Source organism: Rhodnius prolixus, unplaced genomic scaffold (assembly GCF_049639745.1).
Source record: "Rhodnius prolixus isolate KJV_2025 unplaced genomic scaffold, Rpr scaffold_3, whole genome shotgun sequence".
Taxonomy (NCBI): Eukaryota; Metazoa; Arthropoda; class Insecta; order Hemiptera; family Reduviidae; genus Rhodnius; species Rhodnius prolixus.
Genome location: NW_027411603.1, coordinates 2,437,131 through 2,457,996, shown reverse-complemented (window position 1 = coordinate 2,457,996; position 20,866 = coordinate 2,437,131). Strand labels below are relative to the sequence as shown.

At 32.5% G+C, this 20,866-nt stretch overlaps 1 protein-coding gene across 3 annotated transcripts; it reads left to right on the top strand.

Moving 5' to 3' along the window:
- The first annotated feature begins 1,994 nt into the window (after window positions 1–1,994).
- On the top strand, window positions 1,995–20,645 carry LOC141453681 (uncharacterized). Of its 3 annotated transcripts, none has more exons than XM_074127164.1 (4): window positions 1,995–2,152; window positions 15,949–16,110; window positions 18,887–19,056; window positions 20,087–20,645. In XM_074127164.1, the coding sequence occupies exons 2-4, from the start codon at window positions 15,954–15,956 to the stop codon at window positions 20,450–20,452; spliced, it is 693 nt and encodes a 230-aa protein (XP_073983265.1). In that variant the 5' UTR covers window positions 1,995–2,152; window positions 15,949–15,953; the 3' UTR covers window positions 20,453–20,645. The 3 variants fall into 3 exon arrangements, with proteins under 3 accessions (XP_073983265.1, XP_073983264.1, XP_073983266.1); XM_074127163.1 differs by lacking the exon at window positions 1,995–2,152 and adding an exon at window positions 3,854–3,884; XM_074127165.1 differs by lacking the exon at window positions 1,995–2,152 and adding an exon at window positions 15,711–15,862.
- The last annotated feature ends 221 nt before the right edge of the window (window positions 20,646–20,866 follow it).

Below are 20,866 nucleotides of genomic sequence, written 5' to 3'. Positions count from 1 at the left end.
TTATGTTTAAATTGTCCTTAATTTGGAAATAACGTTTTTCATAGGTTAATCGCCAATAACCAGGTAAGTATCTTTACAGTTTTGAACATAGCAGTTTCCCCGGCTAAAACGCTTTGGTATTGATCCTGCAGGAAATAAATAACCATTAAAAAAAGTTGAGATGACCACTCTCACGACTATTTCTTATCGCCATGTTCATGACGAAATTTCCTAAAAATAATAGACGTTAATGTTGAATCATTGAAAATGATTTTCAACTCCGACTTTCGAAGAAATTGCTAAACCCTACGAACACCTTTTCGGTGAAATTACACTTTCGGTCTGGTAATTTTCAATAAATATCAACAGCAGATAAGTCCGTAAGATAACTCTGAAAGAGGGCTTTACAGGAAAGCCCTGAAGTGCCCTTAACCTTTTATAAAATAATTGTAGAAGTAAAAAGTTTAGTAATGCCCTAGACCTAGACAATGACCTATACAAACGGTTGACATGGAATCCCCATACTAGACTGAAAAGACAATAAACTAACCAACGCTACAAACCTCTGGCCAGACTACTTGACAAACGTTCGAAACTTAACCTACAAAACAAAAGACTCTTATATCTTCTGTTACTGCGACCTATTTGGTCATACGGCATCGCCGTATCAACTAAGCGTTCTAACTCACTATACCTCCAGCCATTACAGTCAAAAATACTTCGTAAACTTCTTAAACGCTCCGTTCTACGTATCTAACCTCACTATCCATAATGACCTCAAAATCCCTTTCATTACAGATCTTGCTAACACTCGTTTCTTCAAATTTCATTCCTCTACAGCAGCTCATCCTAACCCTCTCATGGAACACCTATCTTCTTCCACCATTACCAGGTACTCTAAGGAGATTGAAGAGAAGATGGCCTCGTGATCTACTCTTGTCGTGAGAGCAAAGCACGTTACTGGAGTGGCACCACTGGGTGCCTTCTCCACTCATGATTTTCCTTTATTTCTTTTTGTTTTTGTTTTTTACCATATTTGCTTGTTTCAACAACTGTTGCAGTGGTAAATTACAATAAAAGATTTAAAAAAGAAAGAAAAGTAATGCCCATTTTTCATGCTTCATGTCCAACTACCGTTAATCGTGGATAGAGGCGATTAGCAAGCATACGTACTTTACGATAAATTCCAATTATCAACTATTAAATAAAATCCAAGGCCTAGACCAGGAATCAAACCTAGCAGACCTCCACCCTAGCCGCTACCATGTTCAACTAGCAATAATCACAACTCTGGAGGCCTAGAATTGGTTAGGATATTGCCAGTGCGCTAGGTCAGGATGTCAGGAACTATAAAATGGGCAATAAGCGTTCCAAGTTTAGAGTAAATCGTAGAAGCCGGTAACAAGGAAATGAAGAAAAACGGAAAAGTGGATTCGGTAGGCGCACCTCCGGTGAAGAAATTACGAGCACTAGGATACCAGTTTCTTGAAGCGAACAAAGAAGCTACGCTTGAAGTTTCAGCTATTTCAAGTTTACAATTTTAGGGTATTCAGTACAAGCACTGAAGACTAATTTCTAAAAAAAAACGCTTTTTTGGGCTCAGGGGGACTCAAAACGTGGAAACCTAAGGTCGGAAATTTGGCATGATCGCAGATCTCTTGCCTAATCTGAGGAAGTAATAAATAAATCTGTAGTTTGACGTCAGTTTTGTGAATTGGTAAAAGATAAGTCAATAGTATTTTTCTTCAAACTCTTTAAAAATTCACTTTTTTCTTTATCAATTTTACTCAATCATGCAATAATTTTCTTGTCAAATTGATAAGTACGAGATGATTGCATTTGTAGGTGACTCATGTAAACAATTGTTATGTTAATAAGGCTGTTAAACAAATAATACTTCAAGATAACACAATGTAATTCAGTTAGTTAACTTAACTACCAAATTATATTCTAGCAGATTGCTTGTTTTATCCATCTGTTTGTCGTAAAAAAAATAAATGAAACACTATTTAACTACTTAAATAGCCAATAGTAATTACTAATTGTTTTAATTCCGTTCCCCCACTACCTCACGACATCACAGAAAAGTAAATTGCTCTCAGTTGATAGAAGAATGCGTTGCAGTGTGTAGCAGACCTAGTCAGAGTGCAGTTGAATTACATAAATTGACAAGGTAATATTTAGCCCTTTGTAAACTTGACCCTAGGGAAATCAGAGCATTATAGTCCGTGCAGATTTTTTTGTTTTGAAATTTCTGTTTTTGAGATTCCGTTCGAGTCCAAAGAAGTGGCTCTCTCAATAATGCATACACTGTAGCTCAAAATGGGAACTCACAGATAATTTAAATTTGTTATTATCCTTAGAGAAAAGACCCAAGTTTGTCCTAAATTTTTTAGGACAAAATCAGTCAGCCCTGATGTACATCACCGAATGAAATTTCTCAGTTTTTTCGGAAATGAGACTTTTTTAAAAAGAAAAAACTGGACACTACTTTGATGTATGTAGATTTATAACCATATCTGAAACATTTTTCAGGAAATCAACGTTTTCCTGGATCTAAAACCTATTCGTAAAATTTGTTCCTGGAAAATTGCCTTTTAGGGCAATTCAGAGAATGGATTTGGGGTTAGGTTCCTTCTTACGTGCCATTTAGATGTGTTGTGCAGTTTTTTCAATCAGGAAGATTGGTAAATAGATTTAGATCTGTTTTAATTAGAAAGAAATCTGGTTTTTGAGAAAATGTTTCAGTTAGAAGCTCTCGAGAATAATGGCGAGAGAAAGTCGTGTGAGGACCCGCTGTTCTTTTTCCTCAGTTGATAACATTGTTTTTATGAATCCATATCACCAGCAGAGAGCTGATAGACATGTCTGCAAATTGACTGGTCACGATTGGTGGGAATCACATCCTTGACTCGGTTATCCTAAATCGATCGATATTGCGTCAATCAGTCGGTTACACGTGCTTGCTACGAAATATGTAATTTCTATGAATTATTTTCTATTCTCTCAGCTGCGATAGCAGGAAACGTTTATTCATGTTTTGCGTTTAGTCTAGGTACCGCTTTTTAGTATTTCATAATTTTCAATTGTAGCAAGAACATGACGTTTATTAAGAGGAAAATTCTTTGAAGAGATTAGCTCTGACATTGCTCCAAATTCTGACATAGTCCTTACGCTTCATGGCCTAACGAGTTAAGGTTACTCCAAGCAAAGTTAGATTTAAAAGGGAGAGGCAGTACTTGTCATAACATCGTAAGAGATGAATCTGTAGAAGTCACCCACTTTTCTGTTACTGCAATCCTCGATAGTTCTTCTCATAGAAGTGCCCCCACAATGAAATTTGTCTGATTTATGTAAATATAAAACATAGTTCAGCAGTTTTTTTTTTAATAAATTTCCGCCCTTCCCAAACAAAAAAAATCGATCGATAAAGTGATACTTTCGATTGGTCGATTTTGTCCAAAATCATTTTGCAGAACTCCAATGATGGCATCCAAGCCAATGATCCAAATTGTACACTCTGTGAATTTTCTTGTATTGAGTCCATGGCAAGAATTAGCATCTGTATGAGAACGAGCCAGTGGGACAAAAAGAATCCGCTCTTTGTACTATATATTCAAGCAATTTATAGAAAATTAAAACTATTTTTTAGTTGAATTACTCCATTACAGTAGGTATTACAATTTCCTGTTGATTACGTAACCAATGTATTAAGGAAATATGGCTGCAAAATAGTGAAAGAGTGGTAGTCTATAGCAATTAACTTTATTTCTTATCTGAAATGGTCAATTAGAAATATCAGCAGGCATTTTTTTTGGTATCGGTCTATTTATATAATTGCCATTTCTATTAGCCGTCTAGAATAATTTAAAATTTTGGCCTTTTTAGAATGTCTACACTCAAAGGTATGATTATATATTTTCTCCTTAGCTGCAGGTTTTTCCTTTCCTTTTTCCCTGCATTCCTATCCTGCTCATCTTAACCTTTCTAATTAGCACTGTTGTGAAGGTAACAATGTTTTGTTCATTACACTTCATTTATTTATCTTTCGCATCTATATTAGGGTGTTTCAAAAAATGATGACTTTTAAATTTTAAAGAGCGCCGGGTGGAAAATCAAAGTTCATTTAAAAACAAAAAGTTTCGTTCGAAATAGAGCAAAATCGATTAATATTTAGAGGTCGCTACCATCGATCGAAAGATTTTTGTTTGGCTTTTTTTTTTTTTTTTTTTATAAAAAAAATCCTAATTAAATGTTTTGTATCTTTTCAAATTATTAGCAAAACCTGTAATTGAACAAAGTTTATTTAAATATAATTGGCTATAAAGACAATGCAGTTGGAATCATTTTGATGGCCATTTTATTTTCAAAGTTATGAATAATTAAAGAAGCTGTATCTTTTCAAATTATTAGCAAAACCTGTAATTGTACAAAGTTTATTTAAATATTATCCGCTATAAAGACAATGCAGTTGGAATCATTTTGATGGCCATTTTATTTTCAAAGTTATGAATAATTAAAGAAGCTGTATCTTTTCAAATTATTAGCAAAACCTGTAATTGTACAAAGTTTATTTAAATATTATCCGCTATAAAGACAATGCAGTTGGAATCATTTTGGTGGCCTTTTTACCTTCAAAGTTATGAATAATTAAAGAAGCTGTATCTTTCCAAATTATTGTCTTTATAGCAAATTATACTTAAATAAACTTTGTACAATTACATGTTTTGCTAATTATTTGAAAAGATACAAAACATTTAATAAGGATTTTTTATATACAGGGTGACCAGAGTTATATGCTCCACCCACTTTTTTTTTTAACAGCGGGAAATTTCGAAAAAATAAAAAATACGTATTTAATCATTTTTAGTCTAGTTTATTTTTAGTGATTGACCCATTTTTTTGAACACCTGTATCTCGAGATACAGCATCCAACTTTGTTTTTTCAAATGGAACGTTACATTTTTTTTTGCATATTTTTATAGTATTTGAGCTCCTAAAAAAAGCAAAAAAAAATATTTTTTGAAATCGGTTAGGTTTTTTCAAAAGTTATGGTAATTTAAAATATGAAAAACAAATTTCAGTTTATTGTCAAAATTACGTTATTTTTTTTTAAAGAATCTGTTCAAACTGGGCACCATCAACGGATAGGCAAAACTCTGGACTCCCACGCTTTGCTTGTAGCCACCACTTATGGTGGCGAAGTCAAGATCTAGACAGGCTAGAGTTATTCGACGTTCAGGTTGTTTTTTCTACAAACGTTTGGTGTGGAGTTTTAGGAAATTAACTAATCGGGCCCATACTTCTACAGAGAGAACTTAACTGGTGAAAGGTGTCGCAACTTTTTTTTTCAGAGACATTTTGCCAGTTCCGCTTGAAGATGTTCCTCTACAACGTCGGCTACATATGTATTTTCAACAAGATGATTGCCCGGCACATAATGCGAGAGTGGTTCGAGGTTAGCTGGGCAGAAATTTCCATGAAAAGTGCTTAGAGACTCATTGTCCCATCCAATGGCCACCTCGATCTCCGGACTTAACCCAAATGGACTTTTTTTTTTGTGGGATATCTAAAAAATAAAGTGTAATGTATCCTTAATCCAGTGGCTTTAGTCGACGACCTGAAACGTCGAATAACTCTAGCCTGCCTAGATCTTGACTTCGCCACCATAATTGCTGTTACAAGCAAAGCGTGGGAGTCCAGAGTTTTGGCTTGCCTATCCCTTGATTGAGCCCATTTTGAACAGATTCTTTAAAAAAAATAACGTAATTTTGACAATAAACTGAATCTTTTTTCTCCATATTTTAAATACCCATAACTTTCAAAAAACTTAACCGATTTCAAAAAATTTTTGGTTTTTTTCAGGAGCTCAAATACTATAAAAATATGCAACAAAAAATATAACGTTCTATTTGAAAAACAAAAGTTGGATGCTGTATCTCGAGATACAGGGGTTTAAAAAAATGGGTCAATCACTGAAAATAAACTAGACTAAAAATGATTAAATACGTGTTTTTTATTTTTTCGAAATTTCCCGCCGTTAAAAAAAAAGTGGGTGGAGCTTATAACTTTGGTCAACCTGTATATATAAAAAAAAAAAAATCTTTCGATCAATGGTAGCGACCTCTAAATATTAATCGATTTTGCTCTATTTCGATTGAAACTTTTTGTTATTAAATCAACTTTGATTTTCCGCCCGGCGCTCTTTAAAATTTAAAAGTCACCATTTTTTGAGAAACCCTAATGCAGTGGTTCTTAACCTTTTCATTGACGCGGTTCACAATTATATGTATATATTTTTTTCGCGGAACACTAACATTAAATAATTTGAAATTAGGTATTTAGCAAGAACTTAAAATCAAATTCAAATTAAAAAAAAAAGGAACAATGTTTTGTTTTCGTATCTTTCCTAAGTTTCTAAATTTCAATACATTTAAAATTGAAATTTCGCGGAACACTTGGACCATATTCGCTGAACACCGATTAAGAACCACTGCTTCATATCTTCTACCTTTTTAGATCTGTGCATAAAATAACTATAGTTTATAATTGAGAAAAACAAAGTGTATAAGAGAACAAAATTTCATACGAATACGTAGTTCACAGTGGAGATATAGAACGGCCATAATTTTACAGAATTTCATGACCCAAAACATTTTCAACCCTTTATATGTTCTACCTTTTTAGATCTGTGCACAAAATAACTATGATTTATAATTGAGAAAAACAAAGTGTACAAGAGAACAAAATTTTATACGAATACATGGTTCACAGTGGAAGATATAAAACGGCCAGAATTTTACAGAATTTCATGACCCAAAACATTTTCAACCCTTTATATCTTCTACCTTTTTAGATCTGTGCACAAAATAACTATAGTTTATAATTGAGAAAAACAAAGTGTATAAGAGAACAAAATTTCATACGAATACGTAGTTCACAGTGGAGATATAGAACGGACATAATTTTACAGAATTTCATGACCCAAAACATTTTCAACCCTTTATATGTTCTACCTTTTTAGATCTGTGCACAAAATAACTATGATTTATAATTGAGAAAAACAAAGTGTACAAGAGAACAAAATTTTATATGAATACATGGTTCACAGTGGAAGATATAAAACGGCCAGAATTTTACAGAATTTCATGACCCAAAACATTTTCAACCCTTTATATCTTCTACCTTTTTAGATCTGTGCAAAAAATAACTATGGTTTATAATTAAGAAAAACAAAGTGTATAAGTGAACAAAATTCCATACCAATACGTAGTTCACAGTGGAAGATATAGAACGGCTATAATTTTACAGAATTTCATGACCCAAAAAATTTTCAACCCTTTATATCTTCTACCTTTTTAGATCAGTGCACAAAATAACTATAGTTTATAATTGAGAAAAACAAAGTGTACAAGAGAACAAAATTTCATACGAATACCTAGTTCACAGTGGGAAATATAGAACAGTCATAATTTAACAGAATTTCATGACCCAAAAAATTTTCAACCCTTTATATCTTCTACCTTTTTGGATCTGCGCACAAAATAACTATAGTTTATAATTGAGAAAAACAAAGTGTTCAAGAGAACAAAATTTCATACGAATACGTAGTTCACAGTAAGAAATATAGAACAGACATAATTTTACAGAATTTCATAACCCAAAAAATTTTCAACCCATTATATCTTCTACCTTTGTAGATCTGTGCACAAAATAACTATAGTTTATAATTGAGAAAAACAAAGTGTACAAGAGAACAAAATTTCATACGAATTCCTAGTTCACAGAGGGAAATATAGAACAGTCGTAATTTTACAGAATTTCATGACCCAAAACATTTTCAACCCTTTATATCTTCTACCTTTTTAGATCAGTGCACAAAATAACTATAGTTTACAATTGAGAAAAACAAAGTGTACAAGAGAACAAAATTTCATACGAATACGTAGTTCACAGTGGGAAATATAGAACAGTCATAATTTTACAGAATTTCATGACCCAAAAAATTTTCAACCCTTTATATCTTCTACCTTTTTTGATCTGTGCCCAAATTAACTATGGTTTATAATTGAGAAAAACAAAGACTACAAGAGAACAAAATTTCATACGAATACATGGTTCACAGTGGAAGGTATAAAACGGCCAGAATTTTACAGAATTTCATGACCCAAAACATTTTCAACCCTTTATATCTTCTACCTTTTTAGATCAGTGCACAAAATAACTATAGTTTATAATTGAGAAAAACAAAATGTACAAGAGAACAAAATTTCATACGAATACCTAGTTCACAGTGGGAAATATAGAACAGTCATAATTTAACAGAATTTCATGACCCAAAAAATTTTCAACCCTTTATATCTTCTACCTTTTTGGATCTGCGCACAAAATAACTATAGTTTATAATTGAGAAAAACAAAGTGTTCAAGAGAACAAAATTTCATACGAATACGTAGTTCACAGTAAGAAATATAGAACAGTCATAATTTTACAGAATTTCATGACCCAAAAAATTTTCAACCCATTATATCTTCTACCTTTGTAGATCTGTGCACAAAATAACTATAGTTTATAATTGAGAAAAACAAAGTGTACAAGAGAACAAAATTTCATACGAATTCCTAGTTCACAGAGGGAAATATAGAACAGTCGTAATTTTACAGAATTTCATGACCCAAAACATTTTCAACCCTTTATATCTTCTACCTTTTTAGTTCTGCGCACAAAATAACTATAGTTTATAATTGAGAAAAACAAAGTGTAGAAGAGAACAAAATTTCATACGAATACGTAGTTCACAGTGGGAAATATAGAACAGTCATAATTTTACAGAATTTCATGACCCAAAACATTTTCAACCCTTTATATCTTCTACCTTTTTTGATCTGTGCCCAAATTAACTATGGTTTATAATTGAGAAAAACAAAGACTACAAGAGAACAAAATTTCATACGAATACATGGTTCACAGTGGAAGGTATAAAACGGCCAGAATTTTACAGAATTTCATGACCCAAAACATTTTCAACCCTTTATATCTTCTACCTTTTTAGATCTGTGCACAAAATAACTATAGTTTATAATTGAGAAAAACATAGAGTACAAGAGAACAAAATTTCATACGAATTCCTAGTTCTCAGTGGGAAATATAGAACAGTCATAATTTTACAGAATTTCATGACCCAAAAAATTTTCAACCCTTTATATCTTCTACCTTTTTAGATCAGTGCACAAAATAACTATAGTTTACAATTGAGAAAAACAAAGTGTACAAGAGAACAAAATTTCATACGAATACGTAGTTCACAGTAGGAAATATAGAACAGTCATAATTTTACAGAATTTCATGACCCAAAAATTATTCAACCCATTATATCTTCTACCTTTGTAGATCTGTGCACAAAATAACTATAGTTTATAATTGAGAAAAACAAAGTGTACAAGTGAACAAAATTTCATACGAATACATGGTTCACAGTGGAAGATATAAAACGGCCAGAATTTTGCAGAATTTCATGACCCAAAAAATTTTCAACCCTTTATATCTTCTACCTTTTTTCATCTGTGCCCAAATTAACTATGGTTTATAATTAAGAAAAACAAAGACTACAAGAGTACAAAATTTCATACGAATACATGGTTCACAGTGGAAGATATAAAACGGCCAGAATTTTACAGAATTTCATGACCCAAAACATTTTCAACCCTTCATATCTTCTACCTTTTTAGATCTGTGCACAAAATAACTATAGTTTATAATTGAGAAAAACAAAGTGTACAAGAGAACAAAATTTAATACGAATACGTAGTTCACAGTGGGAAATATGGAACAGTCATAATTTTACAGAATTTCATGACCCAAAAAATTTTCAACCCTTTATATCTTCTACCTTTTTAGATCTGTGCACAAAATAACTATAGTTTATAATTGAGAAAAACAAAGTGTACAAGAGAACAAAATTTCATACGAATATCTAGTTCACAGTGGGAAATATAGAACAGTCATAATTTTACAGAATTTCATGACCCAAAAAATTTTCAACCCTTTATATCTTCTACCTTTTTTGATCTGTGCCCAAATTAACTATGGAGAAGAACTAAGATTACAAGAGAACAAAATTTCATACGAATACATGGTTCACAGTGGAAGATATAAAACGGCCAGAATTTTACAGAATTTCATGACCCAAAACATTTTCAACCCTTTATATCTTCTACCTTTTTAGATCTGTGCACAAAATAACTATAGTTTATAACTGAGAAAAACAAAGTGTATAAGAGAACAAAATTCCATTTCAATACGTGGTTCACAGTGGGAGATATAGAACGGCCACAATTTTACAGAATTTCATGACCCAAAACATTTTCAACCCTTTATATCTTCTACCTTTTTAGATCTGTGCACAAAATAACTATAGTTTATAATTGAGAAAAACAAAGTGTACAAGAAAACAAAATTTCATACGAATACGTAGTTCACAGTGGGAAATATGGAACAGTCATAATTTTACAGAATTTCATGACCCAAAAAATTTTCAACCCTTTATATCTTCTACCTTTTTAGATCTGTGCACAAAATAACTATAGTTTATAACTGAGAAAAACAAAGTGTAGAAGAGAACAAAATTTCATACGAATACGTAGTTCACAGTGGGAAATATAGAACAGTCATAATTTTACAGAATTTCATGACCCAAAAAATTTTCAACCCTTTATATCTTCTACCTTTTTTGATCTGTGCCCAAACTAACTATGGTTTATAATTGAGAAAAACAAAGACTACAAGAGAACAAAATTTCATGCGAATACATGGTTCACAGTGGAAGGTATAAAACGGCCAGAATTTTACAGAATTTCATGACCCAAAACATTTTCAACCCTTCATATCTTCTACCTTTTTAGATCTGTGCAAAAAATAACTATGGTTTATAATTAAGAAAAACAAAGTGTATAAGTGAACAAAATTCCATACCAATACGTAGTTCACAGTGGAAGATATAGAACAGCTATAATTTTACAGAATTTCATGACCCAAAAAATTTTCAACCCTTTATATCTTCTACCTTTTTAGATCAGTACACAAAATAACTATAGTTTATATTTGAGAAAAACAAAGTGTACAAGAGAACAAAATTTCATACGAATACGTAGTTCGCAGTAAGAAATATAGAACAGTCATAATTTTACAGAATTTCATGACCCAATAAATTTTGAACCCATTATATCTTCTACCTTTGTAGATCTGTGCACAAAATAACTATAGTTTATAATTGAGAAAAACAAAGTGTACAAGAGAACAAAATTTCATACGAATTCCTAGTTCACAGTGGGAAATATAGAACAGTCGTAATTTTACAGAATTTCATGACCCAAAAAATTTTCAACCCTTTATATCTTCTACCTTTTTAGTTCTGCGCACAAAATAACTATAGTTTATAATTGAGAAAAACAAAGTGTAGAAGAGAACAAAATTTCATACGAATACGTAGTTCACAGTGGGAAATATAGAACAGTCATAATTTTACAGAATTTCATGACCCAAAAAATTTTCAACCCTTTATATCTTCTACCTTTTTTGATCTGTGCCTAAATTAACTATGGTTTATAATTGAGAAAAACAAAGACTACAAGAGAACAAAATTTCATACGAATACATGGTTCACAGTGGAAGGTATAAAACGGCCATAATTTTACAGAATTTCATGACCCAAAACATTTTCAACCCTTTATATCTTCTACCTTTTTAGTTCTGCGCACAAAATAACTATAGTTCATAATTGAGAAAAACAAAGTGTACAAGAGAACAAAATTTCATACGAATACGTAGTTCACAGTGGGAAATATAGAACAGTCATAATTTTACAGAATTTCATGACCCAAAAAATTTTCAACCCTTTATATCTTCTACCTTTTTAGATCTGCGCACAAAATAACTATAGTTTACAATTGAGAAAAACAAAGTGTACATGAGAACAAAATTTCATACGAATACGTAGTTCACAGTGGGAAATATAGAACAGTCATAATTTTACAGAATTTCATGACCCAAAAAATTTTCAACTCATTATATCTTCTATTATTGTAGATCTGTGCACAAAATAACTATAGTTTATAACTGAGAAAAACAAATTGTATAAGAGAACAAAATTCCATTTCAATACGTGGTTCACAGTGGGAGATATAGAACGGCCACAATTTTACAGAATTTCCTGACCCAAAACATTTTCAACCCTTTATATCTTCTACCTTTTTAGATCTGTGCACAAAATAACTATAGTTTATAATTGAGAAAAACAAAGTGTACAAGAAAACAAAATTTCATACGAATACGTAGTTCACAGTGGGAAATATGGAACAGTCATAATTTTACAGAATTTCATGACCCAAAAAATTTTCAGCCCTTTATATCTTCTACCTTTTTAGATCTGTGCACAAAATAACTATAGTTTATAACTGAGAAAAACAAAGTGTACAAGAGAACAAAATTTCATACGAATACGTGGTTCACAGTGGGAAATATAGAACGGCCATAATTTTACAGAATTTCATGGCCCAAAAAATTTTTAACCCTTTATATCTTCTACCTTTTTAGATCTGTTCCCAAAATAACTATAGTTTATAATTGAGAAAAACAAAGTGTACAAGAGAACAAAATTTCATACGAATACGTGGTTCACAGTGGGAAATATAGTACGGTCATAATTTTACAGAATTTCATGACCCAAAAAATTTTCAACCCTTTATATCTTCTATCTTTTTAGATCTGCGCACAAAATAACTATAGTTTATAATTGAGAAAAACAAAGTGTACAAGAGAACAAAATTTCATACGAATACGTAGTTCACAGTGGGAAATATAGAACAGTCATAATTTTACAGAATTTCATGACCCAAAAAATTTTCAACCTATTATGTCTTCTACCTTTGTAGATCTGTGCACAAAATAACTATAGTTTATAATTGAGAAAAACAAAGTGTACAAGAGAACAAAATTTCATACGAATACCTAGTTCACAGTGGGAAATATAGAACAGTCATAATTTTACAGAATTTCATGACCCAAAACATTTTCAACCCTTTATATTTTCTACCTTTTTAGATCTGTGCACAAAATAACTATAGTTTATAATTGAGAAAAACAAAGTGTACAAGATAACAAAATTTCATACGAATACATGGTTCACAGTGGAAGATATAAAACGGCCAGAATTTTGCAGAATTTCATGACCCAAAACATTTTCAACCCTTTATATCTTCTACCTTTTTAGGTCTGTGCACAAAATAACTATGATTTATAATTGAGAAAAACAAAGTGTACAAGAGAACAAAATTTTATACGAATACATGGTTCACAGTGGAAGATATAAAACGGCCAGAATTTTACAGAATTTCATGACCCAAAACATTTTCAACCCTTTATATCTTCTACCTTTTTAGATCTGTGCAAAAAATAACTATGGTTTATAATTAAGAAAAACAAAGTGTATAAGTGACCAAAATTCCATACCAATACGTAGTTCTTAGTGGAAGATATAGAACGGCTATAATTTTACAGAATTTCATGACCCAAAAAATTTTCAACCTTTTATATCTTCTACCTTTTTAGATCAGTGCACAAAATAACTATAGTTTATAATTGAGAAAAACAAAGTGTACAAGAGAACAAAATTTCATACGAATACGTAGTTCAAAGTGGGAAATATAGAACAGTCATAATTTTACAGAATTTCATGACCCAAAAATTTTTCAACCCTTTATATCTTCTACCTTTTTAGATCTGCGCACAAAATAACTATATTTTACAATTGAGAAAAACAAAGTGTACAAGAGAACAAAATTTCATACGAATACGTAGTTCACAGTGGGAAATATAGAACAGTCATAATTTTACAGAATTTCATGACCCAAAAAATTTTCAACCCATTATATCTTCTACCTTTGTAGATCTGTGCACAAAATAACTATAGTTTATAATTGAGAAAAAGAAAGTGTATAAGTGAACAAAATTTCTTACGAATATGTGGTTCACAGTGGGAGATATAGAACAGCGAATTTCACGACCCAAAAAATTTTCAACCCTTTATATCTTCTACCTTTTTAGATCTGTGCACAAAATAACTATGGTTTATAATTGAGAAAAACAAAGTGTACAATAGAACAAAATTCCATATCAATACGTGGTTCACATTGGAGATATAGAACGGCCATAATTTTACAGAATTTCATGACTCAAAAAATTTTCAACCATTTATATCTTCTACCTTTTTAGATCTGTGCACAAAATAACTATGATTTATAATTGAGAAAAACAAAGTATACAAGAGAACAAAATTTTATACGAATACATGGTTCACAGTGGAAGATATAAAACGGCCAGAATTTTACAGAATTTCATGACCCGAAAAATTTTCAACCCTTTATATCTTCTACCTTTTTAGATCTGTGCACAAAATAACTATATTTTACAATTGAGAAAAACAAAGTGTACAAGAGAACAAAATTTCATACGAATACGTAGTTCACAGTGGGAAATATAGAACAGTCATAATTTTACAGAATTTCATGACCCAAAAAATTTTCAACCCATTATATCTTCTACCTTTGTAGATCTGTGCACAAAATAACTATAGTTTATAATTGAGAAAAAGAAAGTGTATAAGTGAACAAAATTTCTTACGAATATGTGGTTCACAGTGGGAGATATAAAACGGCCAGAATTTTACAGAATTTCATGACCCGAAAAATTTTCAACCCTTTATATCTTCTACCTTTTTAGATCTGTGCACAAAATAACTATAGTTTATAATTGAGAAAAACAAAGTGTATAAGAGAACAAAATTTCATACGAATACGTAGTTCACAGTGGAGATATATAACGGCCATAATTTTACAGAATTTCATGACCCAAAACATTTTCAACCCTTTATATCAGTGGTTCTTAACCTTTTCATAGACGCGGAACACAATTATATGTATATATTTTTCTTGCGGAACACTAACATTAAATAATTAGAAATTCGGTATTTAGCAAGAAATTAAAATTAAATTCAAATTAAAAATAAGGAACAATTTTTTGTTTTCGTATCTTTCCTAAGTTTTTAAATTGCAATACATTTAAAATTGAAATTTCGCGGAACACTTGGACCATATTCGCGGAACACCAGCGTTCCGCGGAACACGGGTTAAGTACCACTGCCCTAATATATATATTTTATTGAAATAAAGATTTATTTCAATTCTATATTTTCTCTTTGCTTCCAATCCAATGCAGTTTGCTTCCAAGTCGTTCTTTAAGTCCGATTTAAACGCTGGACTTATCGTTTTATTGAGTGACTACAAACATAACAACACTGTCTTCTGTTTTCCATTCAATCCACTTTTCAATTTCTTTTATGTCAAACCTTTATGTTCTGGTGGTACTGCAGTATCAGTATCACCCATCAGACAGTGTGGGAAGAAAAGAAGCTGAAAATGAATTGGTACAAAGAATGGCTGCTGAATATAGCCCAATTCTTCTTCTTCTAGATCTTCAGGTTTCTCGGCAGGTCATGGTCGTTTGAAAATACGTATTTTTCATCTGCCACCAAAACAGAAAACTAAGTTTTAATCATTGCGCTTTTTTTTTTATTTCCTATTACGATGTGAACGTTGAAGGAGGGCATTGAAACGGATGTAACTGGAGTAGGGATAACCGCTCGGTTAGAGATGTCGGCTAGCTCGTTAATGTCCAGCGGCAATATTTGCCCAACACTTAGCGTGTACTCTATTCTCTAAATAAGCAGACAGTTGTGGTGATACATGTTTAAATAGAAATAATCCCAGACTTCTATTACAAAACTAGGTTTAGCTGGTTGGTTTATTGAAGGGAATAACCTACCAATTATGTATACATAACCTTATCATAAATATTTCTTATACCATTTTCTGTCGCTTGAACTGACGAATGTTTTTTTTTACTTCTTAATTACAGATAAGATGACGGGTTGTATTGAATTAGGGCATTATGAAGCAATCAGAAATGGTGTGCCTTTACGTTACCGTATCCAAACCATCACGCCAGATTTAATTGACCAAGTTATGGACCTAATGGTAACTTATTTCTTGTCAAGGGAACCTCTGACCTCGCATGATGGTAAGTTTTTAATTTTGATAACTTATTTCTAAGTAAGAAAAGATGTTTCAAAACCTGGTTGATCTTTACAATAGCCCACGGAGGTGTGGCCTATTTATTTTAAGCGCATGCGCAGTACAGCACACTTACCGTTGACTTTTTAAACTACTTCCCGCCAATGTCCAATATATTCTTTTTAAATTTCTCAACTTCCCGCTAATGTGCTGTATATAATTTTTTTGAATTTCTTGCCTATTTATTTTTAGTGAGCATGCGCAGTACACTCACACTTAGTAACTGCTTCCTTTCCAACGTATTATCAGTTCCCGCCAGTGTCCAGTGTGTAACTTTAGGTGCGTTTTTTTTTTAAAGTTCATAAAACATGAACGTTTAAAATCTACAGTTTTTCTTTTATTTAAAGCATGTAGTCTGAGTGAAGATGGAGAGATGAAAGTTTCAAAATTTTGAATGAGTGTTGGTTTCATTAGTAATAGATATGTAGGTCCGAAGTGTGTTAAGTATGAAAAGGAGTCATTCTTCCATGGGCGATCAAATGAGAGCATTATTTAAGGGAGTAAATAAATTGTATTAACAGAAGGATAGGGATTGCATTGAATAAGGTAGGCTTCTTTTCTTTTGTTTTTCATGCGTCTGAATTACAAATTAGATTTGTGTGTGGATTAGTTGTAGTGAGGGGGTGTGGGGGGCGAAGCCCCCCATAAAAACAAAAAATAGATCAGGGGGCGTGGGGGCAAAGCCCCCACAAAAAAGGGGGGTGTGGGGGGCACAGCCCCCCACGAAAATTTTTATAAATAAAATTTTCAATCTTGAATTAATAATTCGAAGTGATTCTGATTCGCGTTACCATATAACCCGCCAGATTTAAATGTAAATATAAAATAAAGAAATATTTTTATATTTACATTTGAATTTGGCGGGTTATATGGTAACAGCGAATCAGAATCACTTCGATATTAGGCCACACCTCCGTGGGCTATTGTAAAGATTTACCCAAAACCTTTCGAAATTTGGTTTATCATTCCGGTTTGATGTCATCTCCTTAACAAATACAGCTAAAGAGGATATCCGCTTTAAGCCTAATTTATGTATAAACAGAAAACAATGTAATAGTAAAGTATTAGCTATGCGGTTAGTGTATTGGATTCCCACGCGGAGGTCCCGGGTTCTGAATCCAGCTGCTGACCCTTAGATTTTCTCTTCCTAGGAGCTTCTTACAGCCCACTGTGCGGTGATGGACAGTGTTGTCTGTAACAAGAGAACACTGTCCGGAGGCCGGCAGTGCACTGAATAAAGCTCTGGGCGCCAATCACCTTAGATGTTGACGCGCCATAAAATCATGAAAAAGAATTAATAAAGTAATAAAAGCTCTGGAGAAGAGGCAGCCTAAAGGTTAGAGTAATATATTCACACGGAGGTATCCCGGGTTCGAATCCTAGCTGTTGGACAAGTTCACTGCTGGTTTTTTTTACAGGCCATAGTCTTTAACGAGAGAACTCTGTCCGGAAACAGGCTTATTACTGAGAAATGACCTAAGATGTTGACGGTTAAAACAATACATTATACAAATTGATGAACCCATCAACCGAACTTTTGTTTGAAAATTCCATATTTGAAGAAATGGAGCGCTTAGGCGGTCGCCTTTGAGCAGTCCCGCGCTTCAGCTCACTTCATTAAAATATCAATTTGCGCACTACACTGACCAAGTATTTTGACATAAAAATAAAAATGATTTTATGATATAAGAAACAGCTACATTATTTATTTTATTTATACTACATTAAAGCCTGAGGCTTATTGTAGGGAGTTGGGTAAAGTATTTACATAAGTATTTACAAAATTGAAGAACATAAAACAAAACAAAAGAAACAGCTACATAAGTAATAATTCATACTCAATTTGGTAATCTACCCAATCTTCACGAAACAGATGTTAGATTATGCAAGATGTAAAGTGCTCCAATTGATTCAAATCGAACAATTGTGCTGAATTAGTTGAGAAGATTCTTTGTTCTAACAAGGACAAAGATGCAAATGTAAATGAAGAGAAAAAGACACGGAACACATTAATAATTTATTACGAATTATGAAGTTATTGCTTCCATAGAAGTACAAAAGGATATCAGAGTTTCAGTAGTCTATTAGGACATACATGTAAGGGTCTACGCGAACATGTCGGACCCTAAAATAAATATTTTATTTATTTAGTTTCTTTTGTGTTCAAAAAATTATAACAAATTTTGTACTTGTTTTATGTTTAGACTAAACTATGTATAAATCAAACTCTTGCTTTAAGACCAGGTCTTTATACGATAAGCAATAAGTACAATTACAATAATGATTTATTACTCGTAAACAAATAAAATGTCCTCAATAAAAGAGTGACGTTAAAGTGATAAGAAAAAGCAGAACAGGAACATCGTGCGGTTATCAGTCAACTGTTTTTTTCTATTTCCTCTTTGAATTCAATTTCTAAATGAATCTTCTAATTTTTTAAATTTAAAACGTAAATTTAATGTCTTTCCATGGAAGAACTCCCGGGAGTTCAATTAGAACTCAGGAATTCAGAATCAAGATTAAAAAAAAAAGGAATTGTAATTACTGAATGACGAACTATGATTACGTCACTAATCTCGTCAGATAATCGCATAGTTAGTATAGTAATGAATTGTGACGTTTTTTACGAACTCTGAGTCCTCAAAACATGTATTTTTCTTTAAAGTACAAAACTCTGTAAAAGCGAATTCTTTTTATTAAAAAAAAAAATATTATATTTACAGAATATCTTGAAGATCCGGTAGCCTTAGAAGAAATTAAGGTTCTATGGAGAGACACCATGAAAGCAGGTGCGGCGTTGGTCGCTTTAGAGGATACTGATGATGGTAGTATTAACGTAATTGGCGCAAATATGACAGTGGTCACGAAGAAAGAGAAAGATGGCAAAATTGAGGTAATTTTAGAAGGTTAAGTGAGCACACAGTGTGGTAGATTAGTGCGTGCGAGCCAGAAAGACATTGCCACAGCGATTCTCGAGGTAGTAGGATGGCAGGAATTAGATTTAGGAGTCTGGGAATCAAAAGACTTAGAAAAGCGTAGTTTTTCTTCACCAAAGAGCCGAACTCGGAGTCCTTCCAGTCCTTCGTACTGACACAACCCGAGCAGTACCATCATCTCTTCTATCTGACAGTCTCACTATCCGTTCTTGATCCCGATGCGAATACGTTTTTCTTCAGTCTGCACTTCCAGTAGCTTGTGAGGAAGCCTGTCGTGCAAATACCCTCCTGGCTTATCGTCATGAGTAACGCAATCTGCTGGAAGGCGTTAGGTAGCTAAGAACAAGGGCATCTGCCCAGACTCGAGAGAGAACTCTCTCCTGCCCCTTAACAAGGGATACGGACATCCGCTCTGGCGTCGTAGCAATCATTCATCAGAATAATATTTATTCCCCACCGATTCTCCATTCTTTCGTATTTAATTTTCCATAGATTATTCAGCGTAATTTCTCGTAATGGTGGTTAACGCTATTCAGTACTAAACTTGAGAAATAAAGTAGCATTCAAGGTGCTAAGATTAACGCTAAACGGTGACCTTCGGTAACAGGTAATTTCTTACATATTCACCTTCAGGCTGATCACAATCTGTTCTAGTACTTGATCTAACTGTGCCTTCGCTTTTTCTATGATTTGGAAATACATTGTGTTTATTTCTGCTTTTCCTCACACTGCAGACATCCTTTTCATTCTATGATGGCCTTTCATTACATCTAAAGATTTCGACGCTCTTGAGAATATTTTGCTCCTAGAGAATATTCTCCATCGGACGAATAACGCTAATTCTATAATGCCTTTCGAAATCACATTAGATATCCTTCCTGAGATGCAGAAATTTGTTTACATTTATCTCTCTAAACGACAAGTAAAGCAGAAGTTGCACCAGATTTTTGCCACAACTAATCTTGTTTTTCATTTCTGATTTCCCAGGAATATGAATGTGAAAAATTCAACAAACTGATTGTAGCATTAGTAGAACTCTCGGAAAATGGAAAACTCTATGAAAAATATAACGTTGACAAATATCTAACAGCTTACGGACTGACCGTACATCCTAACTACCATGGCTACCAGATTGGTTATCGGCTGTTGGAAGCACGCAAACCATTATGCAAATCATTGGGCGTGGAAGCTTCAGGTACCGTCTTCACAGCACAAGTTTCTCAGCATATCGCCGCTAAAATCGGCTTTGAAACACTTTCCCAACAATTGTACAAGACTTGTTTGTATAAGGGACAATTAGCATATCCAAATTTAGATGGTGATATGAAATTTATGGGCATTAAGTATACTTAAGGTTCAATTTATATAAATTGTGTGTATATTCTGTAATAAAATAATTATTCATTGCTAGAAAATGATTGAATATTTTGTTTACACTTAAGAAGTTTTCAATTTTGCAGCCTTCAATATTTGTAATTGTTGCTAGCTACACAGTATTAATGCTAAATAAATATTTATTGAAGAATAAAGATAGTTACAAAGCAAATTAGCGTTTGAGAGAAGGTTTTCATTTATAATTGTTTACAATTAGTTAAGGTTATTGATCCATTTTCCTTTAATTTGTTTAACTCTTGAAATAAATGAACAATTCTATAAAATCCCCCTCTGTTTCCAAATTTGTTTCTTCCTTTTCTTTGGTAAAGGATTAAATTTTAAATAAGTTCTACGAAAAAAGAAATTGTAATATTAGTTTATTTATTATCTTTA